Source organism: Gossypium hirsutum, chromosome A04, assembly GCF_007990345.1.
Source record: "Gossypium hirsutum isolate 1008001.06 chromosome A04, Gossypium_hirsutum_v2.1, whole genome shotgun sequence".
Taxonomy (NCBI): domain Eukaryota; kingdom Viridiplantae; phylum Streptophyta; class Magnoliopsida; order Malvales; family Malvaceae; genus Gossypium; species Gossypium hirsutum.
In genome coordinates this window covers 61637846-61651594 of record NC_053427.1, presented here as the reverse complement: position 1 = coordinate 61651594, position 13749 = coordinate 61637846, and the positions used below count along the sequence as shown (strand labels likewise).

General features: G+C 33.1%; 1 protein-coding gene and 1 long non-coding RNA gene across 3 annotated transcripts; one reads left to right on the top strand and one right to left on the bottom strand.

Annotated features, from left to right (window-relative positions):
* The first annotated feature begins 1818 nt into the window (after positions 1-1818).
* Positions 1819-7732, top strand: LOC107948532 (uncharacterized). Of its 2 annotated transcripts, none has more exons than XR_005925650.1 (4): positions 1819-2465; positions 3151-3348; positions 5408-6924; positions 7009-7732. It is a non-coding gene; the product is annotated as an uncharacterized lncRNA (long non-coding RNA). The 2 variants fall into 2 exon arrangements; XR_005925649.1 differs by having other exon boundaries at positions 1824-2465; positions 3165-3348.
* On the bottom strand, positions 6687-10675 carry LOC107948531 (SRSF protein kinase 1). The gene is made up of 4 exons (XM_041111350.1): positions 10202-10675; positions 8811-9752; positions 7387-7434; positions 6687-7300 (listed from the first exon to the last, which is right to left on the bottom strand). Exons 1-4 carry the CDS (start codon positions 10409-10411, stop codon positions 6863-6865), a joined length of 1638 nt encoding a protein of 545 aa, XP_040967284.1. The 5' UTR covers positions 10412-10675; the 3' UTR covers positions 6687-6862.
* Between the last annotated feature and the right edge of the window lie 3074 nt (positions 10676-13749).

Genomic DNA, 13749 nt, shown 5'->3' with positions numbered 1-13749 from the left:
AAACTCTTTCATATATTATTATCCCTTTTATATTTTATTTTTATTAAGTTTTTTTTGTATATATATTATCAACTTTAAATAGACGTATTTTATTTTTAAAATATTTTGTACATTATTTGATCCAAACTCCCTCTTTCATAACATCTATTTTAATAATCATTCATGTATTATTAGTTTTTACTTTATATATGTATATTATTTCAAGTTCAAGCATGTGTTATTCATTTTTAATTTCTCATATAGTTTTTAAATTGTTTTATATCATATTGGTTCCTAGTTCCATATTGTTTTGTATGTTATATGTTTTTTGTTTTCATATTATTTCATATATTATTGTTTTGTAGCGTACATTAGTCTTTTGTGTTGCTATCTTAATTTTATTTATCTATGTTTGACAACTTGTTATAGTTCTATTCTGATTAGCTATGTTTTTTAGTTTTTATTATCTTGATTATTATTGTTTGGATGTGAGCTCATTACTATTGTGCGTACGTTAATCTGTTTTTTTTTTCTCATTCATTAATAGAGTTCGCTATCCATGTATATTTTTCCATGTTTATTCGCCTTTCATTCACAATTGTCGCATTGTAGTTTTCAACTTATTAATCCAATTAACGATTTTACTTTATTTCAAGTCAAATTAATGTATTTTGAGTCGACTTTATAAAACGAAAGTAATGTTTGATGTTTAGAAATTCGAGAGATTGTACCTCAATGTGTTGGTTTTCGGTCTTTCGTTTGTCTAAATTGTCAAATTTCCCTTTAAAATTTCATGCGCGTTTTCTAAGCCTTAAAACGAAGGCGATGTTTGATGTTTAGAAATTCGAGGGATCGTGTCCTAATGTGTTGGGTTTTGATCTTTTATTTGTCTAGATAATCATATTTCCCTTTTAAATTTCGTCCGCCTTTTGTAAGCTTTAAAGCAAAAAACAATGGTTGATATTTGGGAACTCAAGGAATCGTGCCCAACCGTGCTGGGTTTCGATTTTCTGTTTGTCCAAATAATCAAATATTCCTTGAAATTTCATCCGTACTTTGAAAATTCCTTAAAGCGAAGGTAGGGTTCGATGTTTGGAAATTCGGGGAATCGTGCCCTATCGTGTTGGGTTGCAATTTCCCGTTTGTTCAAAATAATCGAATATTCATTTAGAATTTCACTCATGTTTTCTAAATTCTAAAATAAGGCAATGTTAAAAAATTCGAGGAATCGTGCCTTACTATGCTAGGTTTCGATTTTTCATTGGACTAAACAATTGGGCATCTTTCTGTAATTTTCAACATATAAACTTTTGGGAGTCAAAATTTATCATGTTTTCGAGGGTATAAAGGATTGTGTTCTATCGTGCTGGATGTGATGCTGTATTCCTCTGAAACAAGAGAATTTTGACGACCAAATTGAGCCATTCAAATGCTTCAAAGGGAACTATATTTCAAAAATAGCTTTAAAATTTGGACATAAGGACAGTGTTTAATCAATTTGGTACCAATTTTGGACGTAGTGAGGGTGCTAATCCTTCCTCATACGTAACCGATTCCCGAACTCATTTTCTCGAATTTTGTAGGCCAAAATTGATTTAAATAGAATAAAATATTTTATTAAGGTGACCCAATCACACCAAAACAAAAATTGGTGGCAACTCCACATTTTGTCTTAAAAAGTCGATTCCCGTTTTTTCAAAAAAATGGTTTTGACAAATAGTAATATTATAAATTATATAGCAATCAAGCAATAAACAAATTTTAAATAATAAATTGAATAAAAAGCTTGTTCATAAACAACCAAATATGACTTGATTCATTTAACTAACTAATCTTAATTTTTTTTTCAATAAACAAACTCAAACGCTAAGGCTCAGTTTGTTTGCTTGTATTTGGTTTTCTTGAAAATATTTTCATCATTTTCCACCATTTGTTTGGTGGAAAATAAACTCCTATTGTAAAATTTTTTCCAAAACATGGGAAAATAAGCCTTCTTTTGGGGAAAATGTCTTACACTTTTTTTTTCTGTAAGACATTTTCCAAAATACGGGAAAATTTTTCTCTCCTTTCCTCTTCCCCTTCCCCTTCCCTTTCCCCTTCCCGTTGGGTTGCAAAAGAGAAAAATTTACTGATAGAAACTAAAGGAAGAGTCTGGAAAAGGCAATGTTAAACATATGTAGCAAGAAAGATTCTCTTTCTTTTAACCTTTTATTGAATTTTTTTTTGTTGATTCACAAACTGAAAATTGCAGACAAAAACCATAGCCAATAGACAGCGAAAGATGGAGGAGAGGAGTAGTGTCTCATGGAATGCTGCTGTTGTTGGCTCTTCACGCCGTCAACGAATATTACCGGCTGCCGTGGAAGCCATCGGTCACCACCAATCTTCTCGGCGCCAACACTCTGATTTATCTCAGGCCTTCGTTCCTAGATTTTTTCCTCTCTTTTGTTGATGAGGTTTGGTTCAATCCTCATATTTTTCTCAAGGTAGGCTTACTATTTTTGTTTTTCGTTTCTGTTCTTAATTATTGTTTATTTCATCCTGTCAATTAGGCATTACAGTGCATGATTTCTTAACACTTAAGGAAAAATCAATAACCTAGTAAGAAAGATTATGAATTTGGAGAAACATATAAAGATTTAGGAAATCGTTGAGAGAAACCGTGGATTGATCAACCAGTAATATGAAAATTCTGAAAATTATAGGAAATTATTTACCTAATTTATGAATTATGATCAATTCTCAAGTATATCGATGCTCAGTAAATTAGTTTTCTTCCTTGCAAAATTGTGTGCTGCAACATTGATATAGTAGCAACTAGATCGAATTATTTGAAAAGAAAAAAAAAATTAAGGCATTAATGCAAATCAAATGATTTTGACAATAAAATCCATCATCTTTGTAGACATTGAGAGAGTTCACTAAAGGTCAATCTTGAAAATAGTAAGAAAAGAAAAAAAAACCATAATGGAAGAAACCCTTTGAAAGCATAGCCATTGAGAGGGTTCTTTGAATGTCAGTGAGTCTTGTTACTTTTAAAATGGTTTCAGATTTATAATTAATCCCTTAGCATAGAATGGTTTGAATCTACTTCATAAGTATCCTTTCTTTTTTCTTGTGTTTTACCAATTGTTCGAAGCTGATGCCTCTTTTTAGCTTTGAAATCTATAGTTTTGTGAATTCAGGTATCTTAGGCACTTGAATATTCCAAAGTTTTCCTTGTTCATCTGCTGATTTTGGATTCTCATCGTTAAATTCAAAAAAAAAAAAAAAGAAAAAAAAGAGAGAAAGGGTAAAATGAAAATGGCGTCGGCTCAGGCCTTGCCTTCTTCACGGAAACAAGAGCATCTAGAAGCTGGGAAGCACCGGGTACATCTTTTTGTTCTTAATTTTTTCCCTTTATCGATTAATTTGATGTTTTCTTTCTGTTTTGAAATATGATTTTCAATCTAGTAAATGGTTTGGTTACTATATAATCAGCTATTTTGGATATTGATTTCGGAATAGGACTAGAATTGGCAGTCTATTTTGGTATTTTCATATATGATCTATAGTATATTTGCACTATCTTGCAATTCTTTGGTAGATCATGTCTGTAATTGATGGTATATGGAATCAATTATTTTCTTAGATTACACCTTTTGGGAATTTCAATGCTTTTATGCCTTAAATCTTTGCAACTGCATAAGGTGCTGCTATTGGAGCTAAAAATATGACCAATTTTTTTTGGTTTTTCGTCATAAATTGGATTTGAGAGTTCACTTTTTTCATTACATGCTTTTGTTTGTATTCAAGTTGGAAAATATGAAGCTTCTCTGCATTTGACACATTAATAACAGTGATTTTAGATGAAGAGTGTATTTAAGTTGCATAACGATAGCATTGCAGTTTAAGGTTGTCTATATGCGTTTGTGCCTAAGTGAAGTGTTTTATTTCTACTTCTATTTTGTGATGTGTTGAATCTGTTCTGGTTGTTTAGAACTGTTCTTCTGATTTTTTTTAATAGTCATTCATGTTCTACTAACTAGGGCTGGTAAACAAAAAGAACTTTCATTCTAGATTTCTATGTGTTGTCTTTGAATGTTGTGCCTTTTACCCGCAAATGATGTCTTATATATACCATACATAAGATTGATGTCATAATCATAGGGAAAAACGGAGGGCTTTCTGGTGTAGTCAACGTAAGTTTTCTCTATTTCCAGGTAGTCAATATTTTTAACCTTTCATTTTTATCCGAAAGCTGACACCGAAGTGGACACAAGAGGGCTCTCAAGCAGAGAGTGAATGTTTCGACACAGTAGAGGTCAAACTTAGGTCGACGCAGTAGCATTTGTAGTTATTAATGGTTTGTTTAATAACGGCAATAGTTGTCACCCCGAAAGGAGCATCACCTTTAGTGCATCGCAAAAGATGCTGTCCGCTTAGAAGTCCTCCTGCGTCCACAATAGTGTCGGATTTCAAATAAAAAAGAAGATTAAGGATACCGATTGCGTGGAAATGGAGAAAAAAATTACGCCGATTATAGTGGTAAGCCCCACAATTTTTCCCTATAATTATACCCTTAAACTTTTGTATGGTATTTATAAGGCAACATCTCCGGGTATCCGAAAAGTTTGAGCTCGTGCCTGTATAACGACTTTCAACTAGTTCTTCCATTATAGTCTGATCTATTACCTCATAACAACTGTCGATTGAGACCTCTATGTAGACTTCCATTCATGATCGTATAAAGCAAAATCACCCTGGAACCCGACTTCCACAGATAGGTTTCTGAGGTAATGGTCACATCTCGATAAGATATATGAAATGTGTGTCTCGAAGCGATATCACATCAACAAAGACTCGAGAATACCTCAAACCGAAAATTTTATTAGCGATGAAAATTTTTAACACTGAACTGGGGAAGAAAACCGAGAGAGAAATATTGTAAAGTGGATGGATGGAGGCCAAGAGAGATGGAGTATGAAAAAAGAGGGGTGAAATCGCAAAGGAAAAAAATCTCTGTGGTTCGCTTCAGTGTTAAAATCTTTTGTTGCTAATAAAATTTCTAGTTTAAGGTATTCTTGAATTGTCGTTGATGCAATATCACTCCAAGATGCACACATTTCATATATCCTACCGAGATGAGATTATTACCTCAGAAACCTATCCTGTGGAAGTCAAGTTTCGAGGTGATTTTACTTTATACGGTCACGGGGGGAAGTCTACGTAGAGGTCTCAATCAATGGTCGTTATGAGGTAATGGATCGAAGTATAATGGGGGAGCCAGATGACCGTCATTATGCAGGCACAAGTTCAAACTTTTCGAATACCCGAAGATGTTGCCTTATAAATATAATACAGAATTTTGAAGGTATAATCATAAGAAAAAACTTTGGGGCTTCTCGCTATAATCAGCGTAATTTTTTTCTCAAATTCCATGCACCAGGTATCTTTAACCTTCCTTCTTATCCGAAGGACAGCACCGTTGTAGATGTAAGAGAACTCTCAAGTGGATAGCGATTGTTGCAGTGTAGTAAAAGTGATCCTCCTTTCGAGGTGACAATGATTGTCATTATTAAACAAATCATTAATACTACAACCACTATCGCACTGACCCGAGTTTGATTTATATTGTGCTAGAACATCCGCTTTACGCTTGAGAGCCCTCTTGTGTCCACTTCGGTGTCAGCTTTCGAATAAGAATGAAATGTTAAAAATACTGACTATTTGGAAATAAAAAAAAAAGTACGTTGATTACACCAGAAAACCCTTTGTTTTTCCTTATGATTATGACCTCAATGTTATGTATGGTATATATAAAGCATCATTTGCAAGTATCTAAAAAGCTTGAACTCGTGACCATATAACAACCGTTAACTAGCCTTTGGTTATACTCGAACTTGTGACCGCATCACGGTCGCCGATTGAGACCTCCACTTAGACTTCAACCTGTGACCATATCAAGCAATGTCACCCCGAAACTTGGCTTTCATAAAATGAGTTTTTGATATAATGGTCCTATCCAACGTGATATATGAAATATATGTGTTTTGAGACGCGTTATTACATCCTCGACCCCTCAAATCTACCTAAACTTTCACAATTTTACTCTTAAAACCCTAAACTCTAATTTTTAAATAAACTCTTACCCTAATAAAATTAAAAATCGACCTATTTCCTTAATTTAAAAAAACCGTCTAAAAACGCCAATTAAAATAAAAGACTTAAGTCTAATTTAGCGGAACTGAAACCCTATATTCATTCACAATGCCAATGGTGGTCTGGGTTGAGTGAAAGAGGGTCAAAAGTGTGCATATATTTATGTATATTTAAATATATATAATCAGACCCAAATATCAAATATTTATTGTTTTTGTTTTCCTTTCTTTCTTTTTTAGGTATATTCTAGCTATTTTAAGTGTGTTAAATTTCAATGATGAGTTCCTTGGTTAAAGTATTCGAAGATTGCAAATTCTGCAGACATTTTACAAATGCCAACCATTTTTTATAGGATCTTTGATGCTATCAATTATGATTCGTTTTTCTACTTCCAATTTTCAATTACAAATGCTTTTAATTTAATATTAGTTGAATCACTTATTATACTAAATCAGTTCAAATTTTAAGTCAACTCAGGGCCACTACAACAAAAGGGAAAGTGCAAATATAGATGCAAAATAAATTCACGTGCATAAATATATATATAAAAAGACAAATACCCACTATACGAGTGCAAATTCATCTTGAATTTCCAACACATATTTTAATGAAATTTCAGTTATATTTTGTAAGAAAAAATGTTATGAAAGAATTACATGTCCTGCATATAGATTGGGGGCACAAAACTAGTCTAACAAGAAATTTTGAAAGGAGCAGGCTTCTAGAAAAGTAGATGAGAGTTCTACCTAGAAGAAGTAGCTGTTGCCATGACAGATTTCGAACTAGACTGGAGATCTTTGGCAGGTTTTGATTCTGCACTGATGGCAATCTTCCCCATTCCAACTTCCATTGCCTCTCTCTCATCCATCTCTGACTTCTTTTTCACAGATACATTAGCATCCACAACTCGATTATGCGATGAAGACTTTGATGGCTCTAAATGTCGAGGGCCTGCATTGATCCATGGATGTTGAAGGCACTGAGCAGCAGTGGGACGCTTCTCAGGTACAAAATCAAGGATGGGAACCAGGAAGTTGGTCATTTCATTTGCATCTTGTTCGCTGAACTCGTACTTCTCAACAAGGACCTTATTCAAGGGCCAGAAACGCAACCTTCGTATGTGCCTCAAATCACCATATCGATTAAAGAAGTCCCGTGAATAACGGCCACCCAAGGCAATCTACTCATAATTCCCAAAATAGTTTCTGTTAAACGCAGGAGTATGACACAGCAGATTTCTTAGCAGGCAGAAATGAAATTTCTCACCTTGCGTGGCATCATTCCTAGAAGTTCCATCATCAAGGCTAAGTGGTCCTGAACATATAAGAGCTAAAACGTTATGTTCATCCAAACCTATATATCAAGTTTATAGCTTGTTCAAATGAAAGCCAAATCAAGATATTCCTACTACACCCAACCTTCAGCCTCTTAACTTTAAGGTTGGCTCCAAAGCACTTCTATAAGAATTTTAATGTACGTATTTTGCAAGGTAGAATAACAACTTCCCTAACACTCCATGCTTTTCATTACACATTCAGTTTTAAAGGTGAAAAACAGCTTGGGTTCTCCTATAATGGAACATGGATCATACATAAACTATGTTGAAAAATGATCTTCTCTCTTATTTTCTTTCCTCTCACTTTCCTTTCCTACCAAGCACATTCAAAATTTATTTTCTTTCCACTTTTCCACTCAACCAATTACACCCTTAGAGAGGCCAAACGAAGCAGAGAGCTTAACTCATAAGTCATAATATGCCTAGCAGCCAAATGTTAGGTTAGCCAAGAAAACACGAGAAAAGACAAATCCGACCAATACAAATGAGATTGCATACATGACCACACGAGTACATGAGAACATGCATACACAGCATATAGATAACTAATACAAAATTTTATATATGATTAAGTTGGCAAACTCTTGATGCTCCACAAGTTATAATAACAATTAAAGGTAATCCACTTATTCTATTCAACCAGTCAGTATTTTGAGCTACAAGAGAGCACTTTTCAAACTCGAACCTGAGTAGAAAATCTAATGGTTGCCCAAGACTATGATGACAATTCAGCAGTCTCAAAAATAGATGAGCTTACATTCTGTTCAGCTATTGTTTCTAAATATAGGTTAACACCTAAAATGAATCCTAAATTTACATCAAACTTGAATCAAGTAAATTGGAGAAAGTGAAGTGAAATTTTCTGACACAACACTTACTAAGTCTCTCCGTTAAACAATTTTTCAGTTCATCACACCTCTCTTATTTTCTCCCTTTCCATTTCTTATCCTTCTTTTAGAAAAACAAATAGGCTAACAAAGTTTTGTTGTGTACACTAAATAATTAAATGTTAGCATTTAAGCCAATGAGATTCTCCTATTAAAGATATGTAAAATGCAAAATATCTTCAAGGGAAATGCCTCCATGTTTAACTGCAATATAACATGCAAAGGACGTACTTTTGTCCTTGTTTATAGCCTCTCTTTTCCTTTTCAGATACACAGATTTTTTTCCCCTTTCCAAAATCAAGGAAATAATTTTTTTTTAGGTTTTCAAGCTTCTCTGTACCTTCAAAGACCAAATGCAACATCTGGAATGAACTTTCATTAAGAGAGATGAGAAACTTAGAAACAAACACGTACATCATTATGGTGCAAAAAGCATAAAATGGATCACATTGTTATAAAGAAAATACCTCATCTCTGTCAAAGTTGTCACCACTATGGGGGTCAAAGAGTACATCACCCGTTGCGAGCTCAAAACAAATGCAAGCAAATGACCAAAGGTCCACCGACGTAGAATACTTAGATCCCAGGATCACCTCAGGACACCTATATTGTCTTGTCTGAATATCATTAGTAAATTGTTTATATGTCCAACATGCATTCCCAAAGTCAACTAATTTGCATTTCAAGTCAACTGATGCCAACAGTTTCCGCCTTGTGGATCGACTTCCTCTCTTATTAACTTGACTTACTTGACCAGAATCCTTTGTACCATCAGCATCAGAGACTCTATTGGCATTGCCGGAACTAGTGGCACATTCAACAGAATCCGCAATAGGAGATGATTTAGCTGCACAAGATGTTTCAGGATCCTCATCACCTTCTGCAATAACTTCTTTCTCCAGACATCCCTCAGCCACTCGCTTAGCCTTTCTCCGAAACTTTTTCTTCTGATTTCTACTCAAATCCCCATTAGTAGACAGCACCGTCTTGTCCTTACTATTTGGAAGGATGAGAGGAGCACCCGACTTTCTAGGGTCCTTGGATGGATCTATCATTGACAACAATAAAATATTTTCCGGCTTCAGATCAGTGTGTATAATGGAAAGCTCTCTATGCAAGTAATCCAAGCCCATTAGAATATGGAAACATATCTCCTTAACCATATGAATAGGCATGCCACGATAATCAGAGTACTTGATGAGAGTCAAAAGATTATCTCCCAAGTACTCAAACACCATACAAACATGCTGCCCATTCGGACCTGAATGCTTAAAATGATCCAAAAGCTTCACCACACATTTTTTATCCTCTTTATCCCCATCCGCAATCTGTTGCAAGATTGTTATCTCATCCATCGCTGCCTCAGTGTAATGCTGGGCACTTTTTTGTACTTTCAAAGCTACATAACACTGTAGTTTAAAAACAAATTATTAAATATAACATAATCAAAGCAATTTAACTAAAATTAAAAGAGAATAGACTACATTTCTTAGTGATTTTTCTGCTGTTTCATAGTCAAAATTGATCAAGCAAACAAATGACTACTTGCGAGTGGCAACGAACGCTTTTTATTCGTTCTTTACAATCCATTATATTTTTCTCCGTTGTTTTCTAGGCAAAAAGTGTTAACACGATATTAACACAAATGAAATGATAAAGGTTCTTCTTTAGATGCTTTTCCTTCAATTAAAGGATCACAAACAGTCTTATCAAATATTATTGAAATAAACCAAATAAATAGAGCTAAAAGGCAAACTTCTTCAATAAACTAAGCAGATTTAATTATAGTAGGCATAATTGAAGTGATCAACAAGGGAAACGAAGCAAGATCTGCTAGAGAGAAAGAGAGAAAGAGTACGGAGCGGTGAGTGTCCCAAGCGAGCCAAACGGTGGAGAAATGGCCCCAACCGAGCTTGCTTTGTACAACGTAACGACCGTTCTTGAAAGTGTCTCCGATTCTAACAGCGTGATAACCGCCCCGCCGGTAATCTTCCGTTCCTTCGTCTTCCGATGTCAAATCCCCGCTCTCAGTCCCGGTCCACTCTTCTTCCTCCTCCTTGTCCCCCATTCCCTTGTCTTCCAAAATCTAGATAAGGAAAAACTAAAAGGACATAATTTCTAAAAATTTCAACAATTCCTCGATTAGATTCAGCTGGATCAGCAGATCTTGCAGCTACTCCTATGATAGAAAAAGGAAATTTTCTATTTTCTTCGTTTAGATTGAAGGAAAATAAAATGTTGGAAAAAGAAGGAAAAAAAAAAACTTTTTCGGTTTTTGTGCGGGAGTATAATCCCCGTATGGGAAGTAGGGACTTTGAAATTTGGGGTTTTCGTTTTCTTCTTTTCCTTTTTTAATACGTGGCGTAAAAAGGTGGGCTGGAATCCTCTGTGTGTGAGGTGTCGTCATTAATCGGAAAAATCCAACATGATTGGAGTACTATTACCAGTAAAGCAACATTTATTTTTTAATTTTGAAATTTAGATTCTCTCAAATAATTTAATAACATTGTTAAGATGAAATTTAAAAATGTATAATTTAAAAAAATTACAAAATTTTCGTAAGTTGCCCATTGAAATTTTTTTTTTAAAATTTTAAAATGACACGTAGTTAATTTTTTTAAAAATTTAAAGTGTCTACAATTGAACTTAAATTTTAAGTAAAAAAATTAAATTTTTAAAAATAAAAAATAATGATTAAATTTTAAATTTATGAAAAGTAAGAGTATTGTGATATATTTTAATTTTTTTAAAAATTTTAAAAAATAACTATTAAAAATATTTAAAAAAATTCATTTATTTTGGTTTTTTAAGCTGGCCCTTCCTTCCAAGGGGATTCGATTCTCTTGTTTCTTTCATTACCAACAAAGAGTTTTGTCATTTGCAGCATCGCCTCTAATCTTCTATCCATCACTCCACCACCAAATTAAGCAATTTGCTCTTACTTTCCAAACTTACAATTTACTACTTTCATCCTTTTCAATTATTTTTCTTATAGGAAATACCCAAATATTGAAACTCCACCTACATTAAAAAAAAAATTGTCTCGACCCTTAGACCCAACATTTTATGAAAAAATTGACTCGGCTTCCGACTCCAACCAGAACTTATTTTATTACATTATACAAAATTTGTAATTATAAAAGAACTAAATCATTTAGTTTGATGTTACTAGAAATTTTTGATGGACCATTTATAATTACAAGTATGTTTGAACTCATAAGTCAGATTTTTTTTTAACCATTAAGCAACACAAATATATACGAGTTTCAAACGTGGAGAATTTTACAGTCATCCAAGCTTTGGTGTTGCAGAAATTTATAGAAACAAGGGGAAATATGCAAAAGCCACACCTCAAGTAACACACAAACTATCAACCCTTTTCTCATCACTACACAAATAAAAAAAAAATTATAAAACTCACGGTCAAGAGATTTTCCATTGAGGGGTTCAATTCTAATTAAAAATTATAATAGAGGTAATCTTGTAAATATCTTGAGACGGCACAGGTTTATCCGAATCCCTATCTTGACGTGTCTAGTTTTAAAATTTAATTCACTCTGAACTTGATTTAAGTAAAAGAGAAAATCGACATTATAAAATGGAATCCATCAAAATCCGTCAGTTTCTAAGTTTTTTTTTCTTTTTACCATTCCTAAAAACATATTATAATTTTAATGTATTATTTTCTATTAATTTAAAATAAAAGAATGAATACATATATGTAAATTGTGTTGTTTTGTGTTAACAGGATAGGTATAGCATGTGTCAAAAAAATTTAAATCTTTATGTCAATTAGGAGCTTGAAATCTTGTCATGTTTAATATATATAAATAAAAGAATTTATAGGTGCTAGCAACATAAATTCAAATATCAAGATTTGTAATTTTTTTTTATTTTTTTAAATTAAAGGAAAAAGATAATACTACCCTCATAATAATATTTATTTTAAAAAGTATTTATTTTTAATATTTTATTATATATCTCAACGACACTTGTCAACTTCTAATTTTATTTGTGAAATCTAATATCTCTTCTCATAGATAATTTTTCTTTAAAACTTTTATGAACTTTATTAAGGCTTAGTTTAAATTAAAAACACTTTTGGAGCCGTAAGTAAATACTAAATAGGCAACTTTTAAAATTAAAAGTGCTTTTGAAAAACTTTTTGAACCCAAAAGCAAAAGCAGATTTTTTTAGCTTCTACTTTTGGCAAAAACTTTTTTAAGAACAAAAGATAATTTTAACCCTTATAAAAATATTATAAAATGTTTATATTGGGTATGTAATTACTTTCCAATTGAATTTTATTTTAAATATATAATATTATATATTTAAATTTTTATTGATTATTTTTTTAATATTAATATAGTTTATATATTTGAATTAATTTATATAAATAAATATTATTAATTACTTAAAAAATTTAAAATTTTTATTTCGTATATTAACATATTAACAACAAATTATAATAAATTATTTTTTATATTCTTATTAAAATATCATAATATTAACTAATTTGAATATTATTTAAATGCATATTTGTTACCTTATAATACCATGTCTAAAATAGACATTTTATTTCTCAAAAGCATTTTTTGACAACAATGCTAAACAATTAAATCTTAAACTAAACTTTCCAAATAAGCAGATGTAACACCCCTTACCCGTATTCAACGCCGGAATAGGGTACGAGGCATCAAATTTAAAACTTTCTCATACATTCATATCGTCCCTAAAACGAGCCTACGAGGCCCAAAACATGCATTAGAGGTGGTTCGGGACTAAACCGAGAACTTTAAAAAACTTTCCAACACTTAGAAAATTTTCTTATTTTGGAGGGTCACATGCCCATGTGGGTAGGTCGTGTGGTCTCGCACGCCCGTGTGGCTTGGGACACGCCGTGTTCTTAGCTCGTGTAACACTCTGCTTATGACGTCATCAACAAAATAGGGTCAAACGGCCAAGTCACACGCTCGTGTGCTAGGCCGTGTGGCGAATTTAATTTTCATGAATTTTCATAAATAAGGTGCAGAATTCACATGGCCAGGGCACATGCCCATGTCCTAAAACCGTGTCTCTCACACTACCGTGTCTCGTGCCCGTGTGCTTACTACTAGGCATTCTATTTCTCGAAACTAAGGTGCAGGGGACACACGGTCGGATCACACACCCATGGGGGCAGACCATGTGTCACACATGGCCTAGACACATGCCCATGTGGACAACTTTGAGGCTATTTTCCAAGCCAATTGCCACCCTTATTTGCTCAAACACATACATAATATCAAGGGCATTTAACATGGCATAATTAAGTGCTTAAACATCATCAATTAAGTCATGTTCATGGCAACACCATATCAACTTATACATGCTCATGTTACTATACCTTGTTAAGCCAAGTTTACC